Source organism: Mytilus trossulus, chromosome 6 (assembly GCF_036588685.1).
Source record: "Mytilus trossulus isolate FHL-02 chromosome 6, PNRI_Mtr1.1.1.hap1, whole genome shotgun sequence".
Lineage (NCBI taxonomy): Eukaryota > Metazoa > Mollusca > Bivalvia > Mytilida > Mytilidae > Mytilus > Mytilus trossulus.
Genome location: NC_086378.1, coordinates 16695024 through 16720772, shown reverse-complemented (window position 1 = coordinate 16720772; position 25749 = coordinate 16695024). Strand labels below are relative to the sequence as shown.

Below are 25749 nucleotides of genomic sequence, written 5' to 3'. Positions count from 1 at the left end.
TTGAAACATATATTTCAAATTATTTTGTTGATAAGCATCTTTTACATAGGAGCACCTTCACATGGACAACTCTTTTATTTAAAAAAAATATAATAACTATAATTTCAATTATGACTAAGATAGTATGGCAGCTTTGTGATTTTAAAAAAAAATCATGTGTATGTGTTAGTTTTCTTTTACTGTATTGAATATTTTAACTTAGCAATTGCCAAAAATAAAAAAAATGGTATATTCAATATAAACAAAGTAAGCAGTTGAGACAATACTAGAAATTGCAGAAAGATAAAATGTCATATGATAAATCAATTGTTAAATTTGGATTTCAGTTGAATTATCAACGCCATAGATAAATTTATGACATTCACACTCGGTCGTTTGCCTCAGTGAATATTACATCTTTGGGGTAAATAAATCATTTATTCGACCTCATCGAAAATCAAAAATTGTATAATGTTACATGTAGCACCGTCATTACCTGCCTTGTAACTTTTTCTTGACAATAACAGTCCGGAAGTGTCTGCAACCGACGGGAACAACATAATATTATAAAAAGTACATATTTTATATCAAAGGGGCTCAGTAAAAAACAAAAATTCTGTTAGGTAAATTTATGTTATAACTTATTAAAAAACCAACCACACATTTAAACTCTACATGCATAAAAATATTAAAACAAAAATCAACAAATATTTTAAGATTTTCTAAAAGCATAGAAAATAAAGATACGTGGTAAACATTCTTTATATAATTATAGTTTTTATGAAATATCACAATTGGGGTTCGGAAACCAACCGCTTGTTTGTTAAGACTAAATACAATCATTGAATAGAACATGTGAGTATGCTGAAATTATATTGATGTTCTTTCGTTTTGGTAATAGTACAAATGTTGTTTTATTGTTTTGTATACAAAAGTGAAAATGTAAAAAAAACAAAAAAGTAACGACTTAACGTGTATGTATCTGACATTGTAATAAGTTCGAGTAAATAAGCATTCATATGATTTTCTTTTTAAGGAAAAATGAAAATAATTGAAATCAATTATTTACATATGTGTACTTATATAAACCTGTAATAGTGTGATTATAACAACAACATGACAGCCAACATGTGATGATAATAGTTTACAAGAGCCTTTGTTCAAGGTGCAAAACATTGTTATATTTTAATGAGAAATGAAACAGTTCTTAAATAGAAAAAAACTACAAAAATATATTTCACTCTAGGTATTATTTTAATGTAACGCTAATTTCTATATATTTTCTCAAAATATTTTATTTCTTTACTTTCAGCAATAAATCTGACCTCATCATCTGATTATGCTTCTGTTGGTGTTGACTTCACGTTATCCTGTACATCGAATGTACGCATTATTGTTTTCAATAGAGATGGTAATGTAGTATGTACAATAACAGGTGATAATTCAGATGGTACCTGTCGTTTCTTTGGCGATTGCAACCAGAATTATCAATATCGCTGTAATGATAAGGCAGGTGTGTACAACCTGACTATACCCAGTTCATATGACATTGACACTTTACATGACAGTAATTGGCGATGTACCGTACCATCAACATCCGCAAATTCACCAACTATTCAGCTATATGTTTACGGTAAGTCAGACACATCTGTTGGTAAAAAATTATATATTAAAAATGAGATAAAATTGAAATAAACAACACTTATACATGAATATAGCATATGATGAAAGGAAATTAATCCGATACTAAAGGCAGTATGCATATTATGTGATATAAATCAGTCTTTTATATTAACCGAGCCTCAAAATGGTTATCATTGAAATTTAAGTAACGTCGGAAAATGACACATTGTTAAAGCATGACACATAATTATGAGGTTGCAGTGCAACATCCCCACATGGGACGCCAACGATGTCTTGCTTTAACCATTTTCATTATGTGATGTGCATTTACCTTTATATCACGTGCATCTTTCATTATATGATGTGCAAATTTCATTATATAATGTGCGTTTGTCATTATATGATGTGCAAATATCCTTATATTATGTCCAAATATACTCATATGATGTGCAAAATGACTTATATGATGTGCAAAGAGGCTTGTTTGATTTGCAAATATACTTGAATGATTTGCAGATATACTTATATGATGTGCAAACATACTTATATTAGAGCAAATATCCTTAAATCATGTCCATTTTCCCTGTATATGATGTGGCTGTGGCATTATTCTATGTGCGTTAAATCTTATATGATGTGGTTCGGTTAACTGATGCCGAAACATCATTATATGATGTGTGTCGTGAATATAGAACAAGAGACTTTTTATCATTTTCTTATGTAATTGTTTCCCGTACTTTCGCGCACACTATTGTTAATGTAACGTAACGTTATTGTTACGTATATCTATCATCTGACGATCATAAAGCATCTAAACTAGCTAGACGTGTTCGTAGATAGTATATGTTGTTGTGTCCTGTTAAATTGTTATACGATGATGACTGATGTTCCCATATTTTGACTATTTTATTGATTGTGACTGTTTATTTAACGCATCATGTAAATGTAACGGAATTTGATGAGACTGTTATTAAAGTGAGAGGGTTAGCGCTATAGAACCAGGTTTAATCCACCATTTTCTACATTTGAAAATGCCTGTACCAAGTCAGGAATATGACAGTTCTTGTCCATTCGTTTTTGATGCGTTTTGTTTTTTGATTTTGCCATGTGATTATGGACTTTCCAAATTGATTTTCCTCTGAGTTCAGTATTTTTGTGATTTTACTTTTTATTCCTCCACAACAAAAGAGAATAACCCTCAAGATATTGGTGCCCTGACGAAAACCACAACTAGAGATGAGTTCGAAACTCAAAACAGTACGAGCCGCACATCGACGAGCAGTAATAAAGCTACTGAAAAAAGCAGACCCGACAGAAGAACCGCATCAAGATGTTATCAACCTCAGATCCATGATGGAGCTCATCAAAACCAAGAAGAAGACATTGTCTGACCTCAATGAGAAGATTCTAGAATCTATTGAAGAAGAAGAAGACCTCGACGAAGAAATTGAAGAAGTTGACAAATACGAGTTAGATATTCAAATTGGAATAACGAAAATTGAGAAGATCCTAAAAGAAGTAAGTTATTCTAAAAATCAATCAGCTCTTAACCCTCATGCATCAGATTTTATATGCAATAACTCCAGCGTGCAAGAACATTCTAACCAGATAATTTTCAACTCAGAGCAAACAAGCCTAAGCCAGTCAAGCATGCCCACCTCCACAGTGTCAAGTCATTATAACAAATTGCCTAAACTCAACTTGCCAACTTTCGGCGGAAATCTACTGGAATGGTCAGCCTTTTGGGATTCCTATAATAATTCCGTACATGAAAATCCTTCATTGAGTGACGTGCAACGATTTAATTATTTAAAATCGCAACTTTATGGAGAAGCTAGCCAGTGTATTTCGGGAATGCAAATGACTAATACAAATTATATTCAAGCAATACAAATTCTACACGAGATTTGGCCAACAACACAAAAAAGTTAACGCATACATGCAAAATTTGCTAAATTTGCCTGCACCAACGCCCGGAATTAGGGGACTGAAATCGTTCAGTGACACAATAGAAAGTAATATACGTGAACTAGAAGGAATGGGTCGATATCAGGAATCGTATGGAAGCCTATTAATACCGCTTATACTCAACAAACTGCCATGTTTTGTCAGACAAAATATTACTCGAGACCACGGTAATGATGATTGGGATATTTCAAGTTTACGCAAAGCAATAAAGACAGAAATTTGTATCCAAGAGGCCGCTAACGCCAATCCTATTGAAACCGATATTATCCCCACCGCATCGTTCGTGACAGAAACAACAAATAAAAGATGGAGTTCAACAGGGTCTAAAGAATGTAACAACAATAGTTCCGTTAAGACTAAAAGGCCGTGTTTGTTTTGTCAAAACCCGCATCACCCAAATGAATGTACGAAGATCACTGACATAATTGCCCGCACCCAAATCGTAAAGGAAAAACGAGTTTGCTTTAACTGTTTCGGTAATCACAAGGTTTCGGAATGCAGGTCAAAATACAGTTGCCGAAATTGCAGTAAGAAACATCACAGTAGCATCTGCCGTAATAATTTACTGAATGAAAACTCCACTTCAAGTGAAAATAAAGCCGTAACAAAACCTGTCAACGAAGAGCTACAAAGTACCACAGAAACAAAGAGCGCCGCTATGCATTCTGCCGTTACAGCACATACCGAAATTCTATTGAAAACCGCCGTTGCGCCCGTATGGTACCATGATGAAAGTGTTATGACTAACATTCTATTCGATGAAGGCGCCCAGAATTCATTTATTTCTCAGGAACTAGTAGAAAAACTCAATATCAAACCAACTGGTGTAGTAAGTATGCAAATTTCTGCATTTGGCGGGAAAGAAGGTGAGGTACGCAACCTGGAGAAAGCGACATTATCGATTGAGACCGAAAGAAAAGAAAGAATTCCAATGGAAGTAATTATTGTTCCAAAAATTGCCGCACCGATACATATGAAGAAACGAGTAAACATTAACAGCTTGCCCTATTTACGAGGATTACAACTTGCCCACCCAGTCACGCAGGATGAAAAGTTTTCGATTTCACTTCTCGTTGAAGCAGACTACTACTGGTCTTTAGTACAAGATGAAGTTATTCGAGGTGACGGACCAACAGCTGTTAAATCAAAAATCGGTTATTTGCTATCAGGACCACTGAACACAGATATCAACACTCAAGAATGGAACTCTACGATGATGAATGTCTTAGTGACGCACAAACCCGAGGAGTGCGATTTACAGAAATTTTGGGAAATTGAGTCGAGCGGATTAGAGGCGGATTCTGATGAAAACACAAAAAACGTTCAAAACCTAATGCTTGAGTACCAAAACTCTAGCATTACTTTTAAGGAAAATAAATATGTCGCCAAACTACCATGGAAACCAGATCATCCCGAGTTACCCACTAATGAATATATAGCAAGAAGGAGGACCCAAAATGTTATAGAAAGGTTGGCTAAAGATCCGGATATGTTAAATCTATACGACAAGATTATCAAAGAACAGGAGATGAAAGACTTCATAGAAAAGGTACCCATCACAGAAATACATCGCGAGCATAGAAGAATCCACTACATACCACATTATCCCGTTAAGACAGATTCAAACACGACCCCTATTAGGATTGTATATGACTGCAGTTGCCATGGAAATCCAGATTTACCCAGCCTTAATGACTGCCTTTCTTCAGCACCACCTATTTTAAATAAATTGGCAAGCATTCTTACAAGATTTAGATTAGGAAAATATGGCATCACAACAGACATAGAAAAAGCATTTTTACAAGTAAGACTTGATAATGATGACCGAGACGCCACACGTTTCTTTTGGTTGTCCGATTCAACTGACCCAACAAGTGAGTTAATTATGTACAGATTCAAAGTTGTTCTTTTTGGAGCAACGTGTTCGCCGTTTATTTTAAACGCAACATTACTGAAACATTTATCCATGAATCAGAGCAAAGTAGCAACAATTCTACAAGAAGATCTATATGTTGACAATGTACTATCTAGCATGAACTCAGAAGAAGCCGCAATTAAATACTTCAATGAATCCAGAGAACTGCTAAAACAGGGAGGCTTCAATTTACGATCATGGATGTCCAACAGCGACAAACTCCGAGATTTGGCCCTATCGGAAAGAGTATTGGATTCAGACAAGGAGACAAAAATATTGGGAATGCGCTGGGATGCAGAATCAGATACACTCAGCTTTGCCGAAACAAAACAATTGAAGATGGACACACAGTTGACAAAACGTGAACTTTTGAGACAGTCTTCCGCTATATATGACCCGTTAGGACTACTCGGACCGATAACAATTAGAGCAAAAACACTTATTCAAGAGCTTTGGAAAAAAGGATATGCATGGGACGAGAAACTACCAAAAGAAATTGAAAACGAATGGACCGATGTGAAGAATGACATCTTACAGATAACTACGAAACTGAAAATACAGAGATACTATTTTGCAAACGAGGACGAAGAAACTAGCGAGTCTACTCTACACATTTTTGTTGATGCAAGTCAAAAAGCATATGGAGCTTCCGTTTACTTGAGTAAAGGCACAGAGTCGACACTTGTTATCGCAAAGAACCGTGTTGCACCGTTAAAATTAATAACTCTTCCAAAATTAGAATTAATGGCTGCAGTGATCGGAGCACGACTTTCTAAAGATGTAATAAAAAACTTGGGAATTAAAAGGGCAGTATTTTGGAGCGATAGCCAAATAGTTCTACATTGGCTCACCTCATCGAAATCGTTAAACAAGTTTGTAAAAAATCGTGTTAGTGAAATTAAAGAATTAACTGAAACTCATGAATGGAAATATGTACCCACAGAAATGAACCCAGCTGACCTACAAACACGTGGATTGACTGCATCGCAATTTGAAGATTCGACATTATGGATGAATGGACCCCAGTGGTTAACGGACGAGAGTAAATGGCCTACGTGGACAGGACATGTGGAAATAAGTACTCAGCTATCTAATATCAACGGACCAAAGACACACAGAAGTGACGATAAAATGCCAAGTGATCCGCAGCGAATATCACAGATCATAGATATGTCAAGGTATTCTAATTTACATAAACTTTTAACTGTAACTGCATATGTCTTAAAATTCGTTAAGAACTCTCAGGAAAAACGTCCATATCGACTAAGGAGTTCACAAGGTGACAGGACGCTCAAGACAATTCTAACAAAAGAGGAAATTTCATTAGCTATGAATTTATGGATCAAAGATACACAGCAAGACAGGTTCGTGAAAGAGCTAGAGCATATTTCGTTAAATCCGAAAGTTAAATCACTACCGCTTGTACAACAGTTACGTTTATATTTGGATGAAAATGGAATCATACGATGTAAAGGCAGAATACAAAATTCATCTATAGAAGAAAACGCGAAGTTTCCTATTTTACTATCAAAGAACCACAAACTTACAGATTTTGTAATTATGGACGCACATCTAAGAAATCTACATACAGGAGTCGGTCAAACAATAACACATATAAGACAATCTTACTGGATACCAGCAATTCGACAATGTGTGAACAGTGTTTTACGTAAATGCATACAGTGCCAAAAAATAATTGGTAAACCGTATAACAGCCCGGAACCACCACCACTACCAAAGGATCGAGTAAAAGACACCATACCATTTTGCACAACTGGGATAGATTTTGCCGGACCTCTTCACATCAAGGATACATCAACACAACCGCGGAAGGTATATATATGTTTATTCACATGTGCATGTATACGAGCTATACATTTGGAACTTGTACCTGATTTGTCATTGAACACTTTTATCCTAGCATTTAGACGTTTTATCAGTCGGAAAGGAACACCACAAACTATTTATTCTGATAACGCGCCTACATTTGTAGCCGCATCAAACGCACTTCAAATTCAGCTGAATTTACATATCAACTGGAAATTCATTCCAAAAGGAGCGCCGTGGTATGGCGGATGGTGGGAACGTCTAATTGGCTTAACGAAAATGACTTTAAAGAAAGTATTTGGTAAAGCACTCGTCAACGAACAATCTTTGACAACAATACTCACTGAGATTGAAACTATTATAAACAATCGCCCACTTACATATATATATCTTCAGATATAAGAGATCCCGAACCCTTGACGCCATCTCATCTTTTACACGGGAGGATTATTACGACCACAGAGATGCACAACGACAAACACAACGCGAATATTCAAGAACTTGATACGATCACAGCAAACAAACTATTTGAGAGAAAAGGACTCTTATTAGACCATTTCGCAAAACGCTGGTCTAATGAATATCTTACCGGATTACGTGAATATCATCGAGTCTCTGGAAAACATACTGGACAAGTTAACATCGGTGATGTAGTTCAACTAGGGAGTGAATCGCCACGACTTTTATGGAGATTAGGAACAATAGAAGACGTCATTAAAGGAGGAGATGGACTTATTCGAGCAGCAAAAGTACGGACTTCTAGAGGACTAGTTACCACACGACCAATTGTGAAGTTATATCCATTAGAACTATAGTACTGTTAAAGGACTTTTGTGAAGGACAATTAACGTAAAGTGAACCGTTACAAAAAACTTTCAATGTGATTCATTTATAGAACTTTAAAGTTTTGATTATTTATCTTTTCAAATAATTTAATTTCTTATGCATTTTGAGGCCCCCAGAATGTCGTGAATATAGAACAAGAGACTTTTTATCATTTTCTTATGTAATTGTTTCCCGTACTTTCGCGCATACTATTGTTAATGTAACGTAACGTTTTTGTTACGTATATCTATCATCTGACGATCATAAAGCATCTAAACTAGCAAGACGTTATTATTCCTCCACAACAAAAGAGAATAACCCTCAAGATAATGTGCTTTCATCTTCGTTATGGTCAAGGAACATTATTATGATTTGAATGTGTACTGGCTACGTCATAAATGATGTCGGTCTGCTTCAGCGCAATTACCGGCTCAAATCTTAACAGCTATAATTTGGAAATTAGTTGATATTTAGAAAAAAGGTAAACCAGGTTGGTACCTCGTTTTAAGATGTACAAAATCACGTCTGATATTGTAGGAAAAATTATCAAAATATGAATAGCAAAGTTTAGTTTAGTTTTTAATATATTGGTCTATAATAATGCACTTACAGAGTCTACAATAAGGAACATACTGTTAAAGTGACTAAACTTAAGAAATAATCCGTGTATGCTATGCTCTTTGTTAATTTTAACAAGAGTCGGTATTATAGTATATTTGTAAATATCTGTATACTTATAGCGTAAGCCTTGTTTTCTTTAAAAAGGTAATACATAAATTTTCTTTCAGTTGATTTTTGTAAAATTTGCTTTGCTGATCATTTTAGATGTTCAAAGTTTTCTTTTTTTATTAATATCAATATATTTCCTATATACATTTTTTTTTAATTTTTATCGTATTAAAGTATATATAGATATTAAATTATGTTGTGATTACAAATAATACAGTACCGTATTTTTGTATTGTGAGCATATCATGTTATTTTGAAAATTGAAAAGGAGGATGTTTAGCATGTTACGTTTTTCAATTTGTAAAGTCGGACATCTTAATTACATAAGTGTCTTTACAAACAACGGCATATTGCTGGTTCTTCCAAGTACTCCATGAAACCTCTTTGTATTCACTTGCAAACTCAAAGTGTTCCCTCACGACATTTACCAAAGAGGACATTCTGGATAATTACAGGTCTGTTTTATGTTCCTTCGGAATTTCAACCAAAGATGAGGGACTGGATCTTCCATCACTGAATTGGATACATAAATTGCATAAGTGTCCATACATATAACTGTACATTGCTGGGTCTGCCGAGTGCTCCAAGAGACCTCTTTCTAAATTATTAACATATATTTTATCAGCAATCAAAGCAGGACTTCAAAGTTATTGTGAAACTGACTATTCTGGAAGTGGATTTTAACACATTTCAGAGATCTTAAGTACATAAACTAAGACTCTTTTAATAGTGCAATAGTATTTCAAAATTTGACTTTTCTACACTTTATACAAGTACAAAAAAATGTATTCCCCATTCAAAACTCAAAGAAAAGTTGAAAGAGTTGGAATTGCTTTGTTTCATAAAACAAATGGCCAATGCAGATAAAAGTATCTTGTCTTAGGAAGGGATAAACCATCCTTTATAAAGGGTCATTCTGATTCAAACATACAAATCTCTAAAACTGACCTCATCAATATATTTTATTTTTTATTGCCAAAATATTTGTTACGTTTGGTGGACGTGTTTTTCCAGTGGGAACCAATTGTGCCCCTCTTCTTGCCCACTTGTTTCTTTATTATTTTGAGGCTGACTTCATACAGGAACTTCTTGAGATGAAAAAATAAAAAGTTAGCAATTTACTTTAACATTACTTTCCGCTATATAGGCGATCACTCAATAATTCAAAATTTGGTGACTATATTGAACGCTTTTATTCTATTGAACTAGGGATAAATCATATAACATATACTATAAGTTACATAGTGTGTTAGTGACCTAATATATATCACATTAGGTCACTAGCACACTATGTAACGAATTTATCTTACTAACTATCTTTATTTGTGGAATTTAGACTAAAGTTGTCTTATTTGCTGAACACTTTTTACTGATGCCATTAAAATGTCTGACGTTATTAAAGGTTGCAAACGATGTTGCATGACATTGGTGCCTGTTTTGCAATGAATATTAATACTATGTTTCAGTTCCAATTACACAAGTATACATTGCAACAACGCCAATCGATGATAATTCACCAGGTATTATAGTGAACAGGAGTAAAACCTTCACTTGTACAACAAATGCCGGTAGACCGTCATCAAAGATACAATGGTATAAATCTATAGACAACATTACTAGTTTAGCTACTCCTCAGCCCGATACTAATTGTAATAATGGTAAATGTAGATCCTCTAGTGAACTGACGTACACTGTAACCAAATCAGACGACGGGAAAGTGATATACTGTACAGCTGTGAATGGTAAAGATCCAATGGTTAGATCCGAAAACAAAACCATTGTCATCTGGTGTGAGTATGACTACTTTTATATATTAAGCCTGGTCTATCGTATCACTGTGGCTTATAGACTACATGCATTTTGTTCCTTCAATCAATCTTGATTAATTAATCCAGAAAGTTATCCACGCAAACATTGATCAAATGATACTGTGACGAACAGTTGTTATTCGTGTGTTCAAGTGTCAAACCACCCATTAATCCCTCCAATTTAAGAATTATGTGAAAGTAGGCCTACTCTGACAAAAAATAGTGCATTAGATGTCATTTTTAAACTAACCAACAAATTGGCACAAATACAATTTTTGGTAAAAGAGAAATTGTTCACACCATTTTGAGCCAAAAATAATTTGTCTGTAATTTTTCATTCAACATTGAGGATTCTTACACTCCATAATATACTAATTTAAGATTTTCAGAAAACAAGGGGTTATTGTAGTGATACCTCTATTCGGGACACCTCTTCTTTCTTATATAATTTTAAATGTATGTTGAAAATTGTAGAAACCTGATACATGCACATGTACAACTCAGGATACACCTGGTTTCTAAGAATTTAAACTTAGGTAAAATATTTAGAAAGCTGTGAAAATCGCAAAAGTTGGATGTACAGATAGGGACTTTTCATTTGAGGTGTGATACCGTTATGCTGTGTTGTTTGCGATCACGGTTCGGAGCTTTTAGTTTCAATCTTAATACACGTCATCTTAAAATAGTTACTTATCATATATATATATAAAAATTTGCGAAAACAAATTTACAGATCTAACATTGAAATTTACAGATCTAACATTGTTGGGTTGATGTTTAGATCTGTAAATTTGCTTTCGCAAATTTTTGGTTCTTCCCTCGCCGGGATTCGAACCCATGCTACTGTGATATCGTGATTCCAAATCGCCTGCACTACAGCCGTCCCGCTAGACCACACCACCAACTGGGCTCTTAAAAAAAGAGCTTTTGCTGACCATGTGTTACCTTTCCACGTCAGTTTTAATCTAGCGGCGTACTACAGTACATGATATATAAGGCATGAAGATGTTATTGTTACAGATCAGCTAAAATATCTATAGTAAAGGATCCTACAAATTAATGTAAGATACAGTCACAGAAAATAATTATATTCATAAGTACGTCTGAGTCAGTGACAACCCTACAACAGATGTATCCATTGGATCGCCATCAATGATGGTGATACATGGCTGTGTACATAATGTATATACAACTCGTCTAAACATCAACCCAACAATGTTAGATCTGTAAATTTGCTTTCGCCAATTTTTGGTTCTTCCCTCGCCGGGATTCGAACCCATGCTACTGTGATATCGTGACTTTATATATATATAGGCGAGGGAAGAACCAAAAATTGGCGAAAGCAAATTTACAGATCTAACATTGTTGGGTTGATGTTTAGACGAGTTGTATATACATTATCCGATGGATACATCTGTTGTAGGGTTGTCACTGACTCAGACGTACTTATGAATATAATTATTTTCTGTGACTGTATCTTACATTAATTTGTAGGATCCTTTACTACAGATAATTTAGCTGATCTGAAACAATAACATCTTCATGCCTTATATATCATGTACTGTAGTACGCCGCTAGATTAAAACTGACGTGGAAAGGTAACATATGGCCACCGAAAGCTCTTTTTTTTAGAGCCCAGGTGGTCGTGTTGTCTAGCTGGACGGCTGCAGTGCAGGCGATTTGGTGTCACGATATCACAGTAGCATGGGTTCGAATCCCGGCGAGGGAAGAACCAAAATTTGCGAAAGCAAATTTACAGATCTAACATTGTTGGGTTGATGTTTAGACGAGTTGTATATATATATTTGTTTGACATGCACACGTATAAAAATTGCAGTTTTTTTATCCAACGCAATCATAGGTTTGAACGTAGTTTTCAATTTAGACTCGTTTATATTTTTTGTTTGGGCATGTATCATATTTTCCCTCCGGTTTATATGATCCGTTCATCCTATATTATAATTGTCTCTTAAAAGTCAAGAGTCAATCTTAAATTGAGAGTAAATTATATGGCCTTCCAAATACCGTTTCGATCCCTAACATCACTGAAGAGACATAATTTGTCGAAATCTAGATCTGGTGTACTAAAGAAATATTGACACCGAATGTTTGTGGCGCAACATCGTAGCCACAAGTTAACAATCTTTTTTTCTGTGACGTATTAAATTTATATTCAGATCCATTTTGTTACATCTTGTGATAAATTTTATTTGGCAATCGTCAATGGCAGTCAGCAGGGTTAAAGAACATCAGTTGTTCGACCTGTTAGTCAAATGCATTTTGTTTAAATATACTTTTCACTTTATAGTCTTTTGGAAAATGTTGTTTGTGCTGTTTTTAGACCCTTCTACAACGGAATTGGTTTGACATGCACACGTATAAAAATTGCGGTTTTTATCCAACGCAATCATAGGTTTGAACGTAGTTTTCAATTTAGACTCGTTTATATATATATATGTACGTCTGAGTCAGTGATAACCCTACAACAGATGTATCCATCTGATCGCCATCAATGATGGTGATACATGGATGTGTACATAATGTATATACAACTCGTCTAAATATCAACCCAACAATGTTAGATCTGTAAATTTTTTTTTGCAAATTTTTGGTTCTTCACTCGCCGGGATTCGAACCCATGCTACTGTGATATCGTGACACCAAATCGCCTGCACTGCAGCCGTCCCACTAGACCATACAACCACCTGGGCTCTCAAAAAAAGAGCTTTCGCTGGCCATGTGTTACCTTTCCACGTCAGTGTTAATCTAGCGGCGTACTACAGTACATGATATATAAGGCATGAAGATGTTATTGTTACAGATCAGCTAAATTATCTATAGTAAAGGATCCTACAAATTAATGTAAGATACAGTCACAGAAAATAATTATATTCATAAGTACGTCTGAGTCAGTGACAACCTTACAACAGAAGTATCTATTGGATCGCCATCAATGATGGTGATACATGGCTGTGAACATAATATATATACAACTCGTCTACACATCAACCCAACAATGTTAGATCTGTAAATTTGCTTTTGCAAATTTTTGGTTCTTCCCTCGCCGGGATTCGAACCCATCCTATATATATATATAGATCCATTTTGTAATATCTTGTGATCAATTTTATTTGGCAATCGCCAATGGCAGTCAGCAGGGTTAAAGAACATCAGTTGTTTGACCTGTTAGTCAAATGCTTTTTGTTAAAATATACTTTTCACTTTTTTGGTCTTTTGGAAAATGTTGTTTGTGCTGTTTTAGACCCTTCTACAACGAAATTTGTTTTACATGCACACGTATAAAAATTGCGGTTTTTATCCAACGCAATCATAGGTTTGAACGTAGTTTTCAATTTAGACTCGTATATATATATATATAGAAGGGTCTAAAAACAGCACAAACAACATATTCCAAATGACTAAAAAAGTGAAAAAGTATATTTAAACAAAACGCATTTGACTAACAGGTCGAACAACTGATGTTCTTTAACCCTGTTGACTGTCATTGCCGATTGCCAAATAAAATTGATCACAAGATGTAACAAAATGGACCTTAATATAAATTTAACACTAAACAGAAACAATTTTACCTGTGGCCACGATTTTATGCCACAATCATACGGTGTCAATATTTTTAGTACACCAGATCCGGATTTCGACAATAAATGTCTCTTCAGTGATGTTAGGGACCGACAAGTATTGTTTAAGCGTGTGTAGATGTTATATCCTTGTTCTTATACACACTGTCTTTTTCATTTGTCAGCAATCTTACTCAACAATGTGTATATATTTATATTTTAATTCAGTAACTGTTTCAGTTAATTTTAACAACCTGATCCAAGCTCAAAAAGATTGAATGTTGATTGTTGCTATTCTTAGACATATTCATTATGAAGCCCAGGTGGTCGTGTTGTCTAGCGCACCGGTTACAGTGCATGCGATTTGGTGTCACGATACTTCAGTAGCATGGGTTCGAATAACGGCGAGGGAAGAACAAAAAATTTGCGATACCAAATTTGCAGATCTAACATTTTTAAGACGAGTTGTATATAAAGAATGTGCACAGCCATGTATCGCCATCACTACCGGTGATCTGATGGATGAATCTGTTGTGGAGTTGTCACTAAGTGAGACGTTTATATTTGTCATCCTCGCTAATACATATTCTTTTTTGGGTTATTTTTGGAGAAAAACGATAATAATAAACATATCAACCACACTTGTAATTGGCGGCTATTTCACGGGTGTGTTCTAGTATTTAATATAAGTTAAACTAGTGAAATCATTAGAATAGAGAAAGGAAACGGGAAATGTGGTAAAGACACAACGACCTGGCCAAAGATAAAAAACATAGAAAAACCACTTAGGGGTCTTTAACGCAGAGAAAATTAAACGCCTTGTGACCGGTTTCGGATGGCCCTTTGACACCAATGGTGTATTCTAGTTGAGCGATGCATCAAACAAACCTCGAAATATGCAAATGAACAAATGAACGAAACTAACAGAACACAGACAAGTTTTATAAAGGCTTGGGGTTCCTAACTTATAAGGACAGTCGCAACAATGCGGCAGTTTAAACATGAGAAATGTGATCTGAAGTACCACAATATCCTTTTCTAAAACAAGAAGACGTGATAATTTAGCAGTTCAGACAACTTTCTACCAATTTGAAAGTTCAAACGCAGTGGATTTAACATATAGCATTTATAGACAACCGTATTGTCATAAATGCATGAACAGCATTTACTGTGAAACTGACAGTAAAAAGGGGAGACAACAATTTTAAAATTAAGTAATTGAAATCATTCAATATTCAAACTTGTTTATTGTGATCATTTATCATTTATTTCACTGATTACACATTTATATAGATAAAAGAAGATGCATGGTACTCTGATCGTTGTAAAAAATAAACATATACAAGTCTTTACATTTAAAAAACTAGTTTAATTAAACATTACTGATATGAGTGTATATAACATGATGTCTGCTTGTAAATGTGTATTTGCTTGTATCATGAAAGCCTGCAACCTTAAAATGCCAGGGTATGCTAGAGCTACACGTATATTATCTGTATTTGGATAGGAACCGGCTCCCGATGTCCCACGTAAATAAGTACATATGTACAATTTCGTTTAGTACCAATTGATGATGTAACAAGGCGTCTTGACTAAATGTATGTCATGTTGTTACCATTCACACTTCCAAACTTCGTTTTATTTTAATACCCAATTAGTAGAATTGTGTCAATTTCTATGGCAATATATTGAAACTATTATTATTAATAAAAACTGTTTTGTTTTTTTTAAATACAACATAAATTTAAAATTGTAATTTTTGATTGTTTACCATGTTTACTAAATATTTTGCCCGACATGAAGACGATATTTTGTTCAAAGTGATAATGGTGTGTCCAACTTATGTATGTTTATGTCCAGTCTTACAAAGGACAGTTAAAAATGTCCATCACGCGTTAACATTTACAAAAGTTATTATCTGAACCTACAAGGCAAACTTTAACAAAAAGTTGTCACAGTCATCATTGAAGTATATAGTTTCAGAAGTGTGTCCGATGACACACTATTACAGCATGGCTAAAATAGAACATGCCGTAATAAATGCAAATTTGTTTATTCGAATACTTTTTTCTTTTTTTGCCTCTTATTCCGAAAACTCTTACAGATGAAAAGAAATTTTGAAATTATTAAGAATCTAAGGTTTCAATTTCAAAGCTCATCGGACGCAAGAAATAATAAAACGTGCTGTTTTTAATATTTGTTATATCACTTGGTCGATTCCTCTGCTGGTGGACTATCAGTCCCCGAGGGTTTCATCAGTTCAGTAGGCAGTACTTAGGTACTGATATGATCTAAGAAACTTTACCAAAATTGTCCGTTTATCCATTTTAAAATTTTTAAGAAACTAAGGTTTCAACTCCCTTAGGCAAAGTTGGATTCAGATGAAATTGGCTATTTGTTGTAAGGTATTTTTGACATATGTATGTGTAGCTTTTCAACGATTTCGGTGACTCTAATAAAGAGCCGACAACCGATAACCCACTTTTTAGATAATTATAGGAAATAAGATCGGTATTATTGTCAATAAGACAACTCTTTACAAGAGACCAAATGAAACCAACTAAAGATCTTACAACAAAATGAGCGAAAATCAAATATGTAGCACACGACATACGACAACAACCGAATTACAAACTCCTGCCTTGCGACAGTCTTGCATGCGTAAATTCTGTTAAGCTAGCTGACAAATTTTGGTTTTGAACGGATATGTCTACCAGTTATAGTTTCTAAGTTATGAATGCACTACGACAAAAAGGAACAATTCGATATTTATGGACAATAATTTCGGTAAAGAGTCGACAAAAGATTCCTGCTATGTCGGCTTGTTTGTTGATCTTGTCGAGGTGGCTCATAAGTCTTGCTTTATATAGTTTATAATTTATGTTTCAAGCTAAAAGGCAAATACAAACAATAAAATGGGAAAGTTTTGTCATATAAGGGAAATTACTTCTATGAGAAGTTGATTGACAGTCTTGATATAAATGACTAATTGGAAGGTTTCAGTATTTCAATCGGTACTGACATGATTTAACAAACTTTTCTTAAATTATCCGTTCATAAATTTTGAAATTCTTGAAAACTTAGGTTTCAACTCCCTCAGGCAAAGTTTACTCGAGATGAATTTGGCTATTTTATCTTATGTATTTGTTGTCATAAAGATTCCAACGGGCTCGGTACTTATACATCTTCGGATTTTAAATGTTTGTATTTATAGTATAACTGATGAAGGTAGATCCAGAAAACCGCTTTGGACACATGCATTTTTAAACGTGTTGTGTTTCATTTTATACATCACTCGGTCGTTACCTCTGCTGGTGGACTATCAGTCCCCGAGGGTATCTTCAGCTCAGTAGTCAGTGCTTCGGTACTGACATGATTTAACTAACTTTTCTAAAATTATCCGTTAATAAATTTTTAAATTATTAAGAAACGTAGGTATCAACTCCCTCAGGCAAAGTTGACCTTGGATGAATTTGGATTTTTATTGTAGGTTATGTTTTTGTCATATACATGTAGCTCTTCAACGGTTTCGGTACTTATACATCTTCGGATTTCAAATGTTTGGCTTTGAGCGTTCCGGATGATAGATTACGGTTGGATATCATCTCCATGTTCTTTTTCTAGCAATGCCGACCATGTTAACGTTGGTAGGCATGTCAGTTCATCGCAGACATTTGTTAATTAAGATGCCTTACTAAAGTTTTGGCTTAGTTTGGTCTACCGTTGCCTAGTAAACAAAGATTTAGACGGGAAGGTTTTTTTTATATAAAAGAAAACAGACGTCGATGTTGGTTCCCTCTTTGGGGCTAGCTAGGTGTGATTTAAAATAAACGGGTTGTGATTTAAAAAAAAACCTAGACGGTATCTGCATGAAAATTGTACCTGGCTGGAATTTCGCGATTCATTGTCGTATGTAATGTTGACTTGTGTTTTTTTTATGTTTAGAATAATTGGTTGATGGCAAATATCCATTTTTTTCTATATTTATTTAGATTTTGCACCATTAATTTCTCCAAATATTGTTCAGCCACCAGTCTGTTATGTCTTGTTAGTTAATTATTTGGTAAAATTGACTTCTTCTATTTAGAAATAATTGATGCAAGCTACACTTTATTGTAGTTTTTAAATTGGTTGGCATTATATTCGTGTTATGTTAGTCCTCACTATGCTTATATGCAAGAAAAACTTTACTGTAGTTTTAACATGAATAAGCATTATATTTGTGATAACTTTTTGCCCGAACGATAGTGAGGACTAACATAACACAAATATAATGCCTACCCAGTTTAAAACTACAATATAGTATAGCTTGCATCAGTTATTTCGATTATTTATAGTACAATTAGCAAAGGTAATTTCTATGTCAGATTAGTATAAGTGTAAAAGCGTTTTTGTAGGCTCTTTCATGGACCTCCCTTTTTTATTTGTAAAACAAGCAAACGACTGGCACAGTGAGTTGTCAGAGGGAGTAGTTTGAACAGCCAGCTATGTCTTTGTCAAATATCTCAATTTCGGAATTTAACACATTACAGTCATTATAAATAAATTAGTAACATCATGTGCATAATTTTTAAAACAGTTTGAAAGTGTTTTAAAGTTAAGGAAATATATTAAGGGCATTATAATTTGATTAAGTTCATTACTCTGAAGTAGTCAATATACGCATGTGCAATCAACTTTTATTCGATTTAGAGCATCGGTTAGTTTACAAAGCAAAAGAAGCACGTCATATCAGAATTATGTGTACGTACTATATACCTACTTATAACAATAGTTATGATTATTAATGAAGTTTGCAAGTACATTGTGAGGTTCGACTGTATATCACAGTGTCACAATGGCCCAAATAACAAGATTCAAATCAACGGATATAATGTTGTTTACATTTATATGAATTCAAAGGAAAGAGAAAAATCAAGATAAATCTTTCAATAATATGTTCATGATAATTTCATGTTTACATAATAACAACATAATTGATTTATTATGCTATTTGACGTAAACATTGTGATTTTACAGTTGAATGCATACGGAAATTGCTGATATATTTTCTTTTGATCAACAGTCAGTTCGACCTCCAAACCCATGTCTAAGAATTGTCCTGTCATATTTCAGTCTCTCAACAAGCGAAGTAGTCAGCACTTTTTGTGCTGACATTAATTGTCATTGATATGGTTATATTTATAAATTTACTGTTTACAAATTTTGTGATGTTTTTGAAATACTTAGACCTTTCTACCTCAGGCATAGATTACCTAAGCTGGATTAAGCAAAATTTGTAGGAATTTTGGTCCTCAATGCTCTTCAACTTCGTACTTTATTTGACATTTTTAATTATTTTGGGATTTGAGCGTCACTGATGAGTCTTTTGTAGACGAAACGCGCGTCTGGCGTATATACTAAATTTAGTCCTGGGATCTATGATGAGTTGTTTATCGTAAACCTCCAATACAGTTTTCTACGATTATTCTGAAGAAATCCCTTATTCTGTTTGCGTATAGTTTGTGTTCTATTATTGTTATTAAAATCTGAGACATGGTTTAAAATATAATTATTCAAGAAACGAAATGTGATAAAATCAGGGATAGTGCATCCATCAATATTAAATAAAAAAAGATTTTCCGTTTTGAACCTCATAAACTTCAATTTCATTCATACATTTACAATAGAGATTCTTCAAGACTGGCCTTTTAATCATAAATCAATGAGATTTGACGAATAAGAAAACTCGTTTTCAGCAGTATAAAGAAAATTTAAGCTGCAACAAAAATCTGATCTTCCGTGGGAATGTATATCATGTATTCAGTTTAAACATATTTATCTATAGTGGATTTGGGAAACAATTAAACCTAATTTCCCAATTGATGTTATAAGAGGAAATTATTCAAATTTAACTTGGTGACGGTTCTCTCAAATAAAATTAGTTAATGTAGAAAGGAGTCCGGTAAGGACCGATTTTGGCCTCAAATTTCCGATGAAACATTCCGACCACTTTTTCAACACTTAAGTGTCTATTATATTTGATTTTATTAGTTTATGTGCAAGATTTTAACTGATTTTGTCATTAAAAACGACCCGATTCAAGCTCAAATATGAAAAATCTACAAAATATGCCGAAAAAGGTCACTTTTCAGATGTTTTTTTGTCAAAAATGAAAGTGGCCGCATCCGTGTTCATCCTCAATCTTTATATATGTTATGTATTATCATCAAATAAAACTTATATTTTAATATTAAGGATGAACACGAATGCGGCCACATACGTTTTACTCGATAACCGTCTAAAATTTAACTAAAATGCTAGAATTGTGAAGATTTCAGCGATTTAGCATGACTTAATGGTGCTAGTACACGATGTATGTGCATTGTATTGTCAAAAAACAGCCCATATGTATGTAGCAGAAGCATTCTCCTGTCCAATAAATAACTAAAAGTTTACTGTTACAATTTTGTAAAACTGCTATATTTTGGGGCCAAAAAGGGGTCTTACCGGACCTACTCCTTTGTAATGGAACTTAACATACGTTTGATTACTACTCCAGATGAGATTTGGAAGTTCCTGTACATTGAATATTGATATTAGATTGTTTTAACATTGTCAAACGGACGTTATAATATTTTAAACATTTCATACTCTAAACAATTTAAAGTTTTTGGGGGTGTTTTGTTTTTGTTTTAACTTATCGATACTGACCAGTTCATGCACGTACAGTTAGGATACAAATTATTGTCCGAATAACATCATTTAAATGACTTTTTTAACATTTTCTAAAAAATGTCTTGCACCCTTCTGGATATAATATGACAAATATATTTCAAATAACATCTCAGAATATACAGACGGCATGAGGGTCAGGTGACAATTAAGTTTTTTTTTATGATAACCGTTCAATTCACGAAATGAAAAACACAATAAACACGATATTATTTTATTATTTCAGATGGACCTAGCAATGTTACCATCTCCCCACAAACACCAACTTACACAGTTAATGAGTCAACTGGTAGTGTTGGAGCAGTAACTTGTCAAGCCCATGACTGCAAACCTGAATGCGTAGTGAGATGGATTGGACCAACATTTACTGGTGATACCTCCCTGACCTACTCTGTATTAAACCTGCGAAACATTTTAAGGAACCAAACAGGAAACTATTTTTGCAGGGCAGCACATCAGGCCTGGAATAAGACATCTGTTTACATTAGTGTTATTGTCAATTGTAAGCACATTATGCACATACAATTTCTGTGTATTTTATCTAATTAAGCTGGGCGCATATATACTTTTAAAAACTTGAACTATAGGTTGGTATTATATTTACCTGTGACATAATAATAAACGGTCAAACATATAAACATAAAAAGAAAAAAATAACGTATTTTTTAGCAACTGATACATATGATCAATTAAGATGAGGGAATACTAGTATCAAAATACACAAGACAACCAAGCGTCAACCAGGGGAATTCCATTAGTACTGTTAAATATTCGTTTTTAAACTTAATTTCTACATAATTGTGAATGTAATTGTAAATAAAACTCCTGCTGTGTCTGCAATCACCGCCGTAGGTTAACGAGGTTCGTGTTGCTCAGTCTTTACTTTCCTATTGTGTTTTGTATACTGTTGCTTGTCTTCCTATCTTTTCCATTTATTGGAATGTTTTTGTTCGTTTGTTTTTCATTATTGAGGTTGGATATCCCTTTGCTATATTTCGCCTTTTTTATAGATTAAAGGAGGGGTGGGAGGGAGATTCTTTTTTGAAATGAATACACAAAATAAACAAAGGTTAGAATGAAAAATGTGTTACCCCTTAGTGGACAACAATGTTACGAAATAGAACATGAACAATGAAAAGTACATATAAAAAAGTCTTTCGTGCTTATAGATCGTCCAACCAAGGTCACCATAACCCCACCAAATCAGGTTTACACTGTTCGTGAGACTTCCGATAGCGTTGGGCCAATTAATTGTACAGCCGATTGTAAGCCTGAATGTACAATGGCATGGAATGGACCTAATATTCCTGATGGTACCACATCTGTATTGAATTTACAGAACATCGAGAGAAACCAGGCTGGAGACTACCAGTGTATGGCTACAAACATTATTGGCAGTGAGATGTCTATTATAGTGAATATAACGGTTATGTGTAAGTATAATTCTAGTAAATGCCATAATACATGACATGATCGTTATTTATACATGTAATCTGTTTTTATGAACATTGTTGTTTTTACATTTATTTATGAAAAATCAATTCTGACCATTTTACATATTTTTAATCATGTATGTTTCATAACTGACCAACTAGTATGATTTGTTTACGCACTCTTTTTCGAATATCTTACCCCGTGTATAAGTCTTAAGGTAAATTTGTTCACAGATCAATATATCAAAATATATCGTATATTTATTACCTTTTATTAATTTTGTTTATGACATGAAAAGTTTTGTGTGAAACGAAAAGAACACATATAAAAAGGCTTTTTAAAACTGACAATACACGCTAAGACAGGTTTATGAAAATTGTCACAGAGATTTATTTAAATAAACGCTGTAATTTATTAATGTTCGGCCGAGTATAACAGAATGGTGGTAAACATTTAGGCGTAGTAGTAATTTATCTATAGGGCATTCTTATAAACAGTGGTATTCGTGTTTTTAACGTACTGAATACATGGTGTATCACATCATTTGTAAGTACATCATATTTTGACTTTGATTAACTCTGGTTCCCTTACAAACAAGTTATGTTTAGTTTCAAGTGGTCACCTTCTGAAGAAGGTAACCTCTGGTCACTTCACTCATATACTGACGTTGGTTAATTGAGATCACCTTAAACATCGGTTTAATTTGTTCTCTGTGTTCTTTTAACATGTACTTATGTATTATGTCCACAGACTTTGGTCATCTTTGATCACATTACTTTACGATGGTACATACTCTTGTAATCCATTTTGAACTGATATAAAAAAAAAATAGATAGTTGAAATGTATATATACATTCAAATGCTTCATTCTTAAAAGATTTTGTTTTTACTTCTATTTGAAGACTTACTCACTCAAATTATAACCGTGTTTGTGATTATATCAGCTGCTTCAAAACGACAGCATTATATAGACAAGCAACTAATACAGTGACAGTAAAATATTGAAAACAACACGTTATTAATTTCTTGCGGCCGAAGCGCTTTTCTGGATTTACCTTCATCAGGAACGCTCAAAGCCAAACATTTGAAATCCGAAGATGTATAAGTACCGAAACCGTTGAAGAGCTGTATGTCAAAAAATACCTAAAATAATAGCCAAATTCATCTAAACCCAACTTTGCCTGAGGGAGTTGAAACCTTAGTTTCTTAATAATTTATAAATTTATGAACGGACAATTTTAGTAAAGTTTGTTAAATCATGTCAGTACCGAAATACTGACTACCGAGCTGATGATACCCTCGGGGACTGATAGTCCACCAGCAGAGGTATCGACCCAGTGATGTAAAATATTGAAAACAACACGTTATTAATTTCTTGCGTCCGAAGCGCTTTTCTGGATTTACCTTCATCAGGAACGCTCAAAGCCAAACATTTGAAATCCGAAGATGTATAAGTACCGAAACCGTTGAAGAGCTGTATGTCAAAAAATACCTAAAATAATAGCCAAATTCATCTAAAGCCAACTTTGCCTGAGGGAGTTGAAACCTTAGTTTCTTAATAATTTATAAATTTATGAACGGACAATTTTAGTAAAGTTTGTTAAATCATGTCAGTACCGAAATACTGACTACCGAGCTGATGATACCCTCGGGGACTGATAGTCCACCAGCAGAGGTATCGACCCAGTGATGTAAAATATTGAAAACAACACGTTATTAATTTCTTGCGTCCGAAGCGCTTTTCTGGATTTACCTTCATCAGGAACGCTCAAAGCCAAACATTTGAAATCCGAAGATGTATAAGTACCGAAACCGTTGAAGAGCTGTATGTCAAAAAATACCTAAAATAATAGCCAAATTCATCTAAAGCCAACTTTGCCTGAGGGAGTTGAAACCTTAGTTTCTTAATAATTTATAAATTTATGAACGGACAATTTTAGTAAAGTTTGTTAAATCATGTCAGTACCGAAATACTGACTACCGAGCTGATGATACCCTCGGGGACTGATAGTCCACCAGCAGAGGTATCGACCCAGTGATGTAAAATATTGAAAACAACACGTTATTAATTTCTTGCGTCCGAAGCGCTTTTCTGGATTTACCTTCATCAGGAACGCTCAAAGCCAAACATTTGAAATCCGAAGATGTATAAGTACCGAAACCGTTGAAGAGCTGTATGTCAAAAAATACCTAAAATAATAGCCAAATTCATCTAAAGCCAACTTTGCCTGAGGGAGTTGAAACCTTAGTTTCTTAATAATTTATAAATTTATGAACGGACAATTTTAGTAAAGTTTGTTAAATCATGTCAGTACCGAAATACTGACTACCGAGCTGATGATACCCTCGGGGACTGATAGTCCACCAGCAGAGGTATCGACCCAGTGATGTAAAATATTGAAAACAACACGTTATTAATTTCTTGCGTCCGAAGCGCTTTTCTGGATTTACCTTCATCAGGAACGCTCAAAGCCAAACATTTGAACTTCGTTATAAGTGAAGAAAGATCAAACAAAGTTTTGCATTACCCACAAAATGAAATAAAACATAAAAAATTGTAAAAAGGCATAGTGACTGAATTATAAAGCTCCAAAAAATTTGCTGTTGTCATTTCAGACGGACCAAAACAGGTTATCATAGAGCCAAACACACTTATATACACGATAACAGAGACAACAGGAAAAATTGGTCCTATCACTTGCACAGCTGGATGCAATCCTAACTGTTCAATGTCATGGACAGGACCAACTATTCGTAGTGGAGCTTTATCAGTACTTCATCTACAGAACATTGATCGTAATCAAGCAGGGAGTTATATGTGTACGGCGACAAATAATTACGGGAGTAAGGCATCTTCAAGTGTCAGTGTTATTGTTGAGTGTGAGTATCAGATGTATTATTGTTTGATTCAATGAAACTTTCTTTAAGATGTTTGTTGTGGTCAGTGACAAAGTCGTTTAATGACTTTTCCATATTATACTTTTTCATATCAGGTCTATAAGATGATAAGTTTACATATTGTAGTTGGTCGGGTAACTTAGTTAAAACATATAGTGTTGCCAATTATACTGCCACAAGATTGTAATATGCTTCGTATATATACATACAATATTTGGCCAGGCAAAATGATTTGAATTTTTGAAATGATGGAGTCGTTGTCTTAAAGTAAACCATCTAGTTAGATTAAAACTGACGTGGAAAGGTAACACATTGCCAGCGAAAGCTGTATATATACAACTCGTCTAAACATCGACCCAACAATGTTAGATTTGTAAATTTGCTTTCGCAAATTTTTTGTTCTTCCCTCGTCGGGATTCGAACCCCTGCTACTTTGATATCGTGACACCAA

General features: G+C 34.2%; 3 protein-coding genes across 3 annotated transcripts; all 3 read left to right on the top strand.

Moving 5' to 3' along the window:
- Window positions 1–2838: 2838 nt before the first annotated feature.
- On the top strand, window positions 2839–3534 carry LOC134722364 (uncharacterized). The gene has a single exon (XM_063585980.1). The coding sequence runs from the start codon at window positions 2839–2841 to the stop codon at window positions 3532–3534; it is 696 nt and encodes a 231-aa protein (XP_063442050.1).
- A 7-nt stretch (window positions 3535–3541) lies between these two features.
- On the top strand, window positions 3542–8336 carry LOC134722363 (uncharacterized). The gene is made up of 2 exons (XM_063585978.1): window positions 3542–7318; window positions 7709–8336. The coding sequence occupies exons 1-2, from the start codon at window positions 3542–3544 to the stop codon at window positions 7712–7714; spliced, it is 3783 nt and encodes a 1260-aa protein (XP_063442048.1). The 3' UTR covers window positions 7715–8336.
- A 903-nt stretch (window positions 8337–9239) lies between these two features.
- Window positions 9240–25315, top strand: LOC134722362 (carcinoembryonic antigen-related cell adhesion molecule 6-like). The gene is made up of 5 exons (XM_063585977.1): window positions 9240–9321; window positions 10333–10656; window positions 21193–21468; window positions 22136–22399; window positions 25017–25315. The coding sequence occupies exons 1-5, from the start codon at window positions 9240–9242 to the stop codon at window positions 25313–25315; spliced, it is 1245 nt and encodes a 414-aa protein (XP_063442047.1).
- Window positions 25316–25749: the final 434 nt, after the last annotated feature.

Excerpts from the sequence above, each read along its gene's own strand:
- LOC134722362 (XM_063585977.1), top strand. The coding sequence starts at position 9,240 with ATGAAACCTCTTTGTATTCACTTGCAAACTCAAAGTGTTCCCTCACGA. Across the intron at positions 9,322-10,332 it reads GACATTCTGGATAATTACAG|TTCCAATTACACAAGTATAC; the intron begins GTCTGTTTTATG and ends ACTATGTTTCAG. Across the intron at positions 10,657-21,192 it reads CAAAACCATTGTCATCTGGT|ATGGACCTAGCAATGTTACC; the intron begins GTGAGTATGACT and ends TTATTATTTCAG.
- LOC134722364 (XM_063585980.1), top strand. The coding sequence starts at position 2,839 with ATGAGTTCGAAACTCAAAACAGTACGAGCCGCACATCGACGAGCAGTA.
- LOC134722363 (XM_063585978.1), top strand. The coding sequence starts at position 3,542 with ATGCAAAATTTGCTAAATTTGCCTGCACCAACGCCCGGAATTAGGGGA.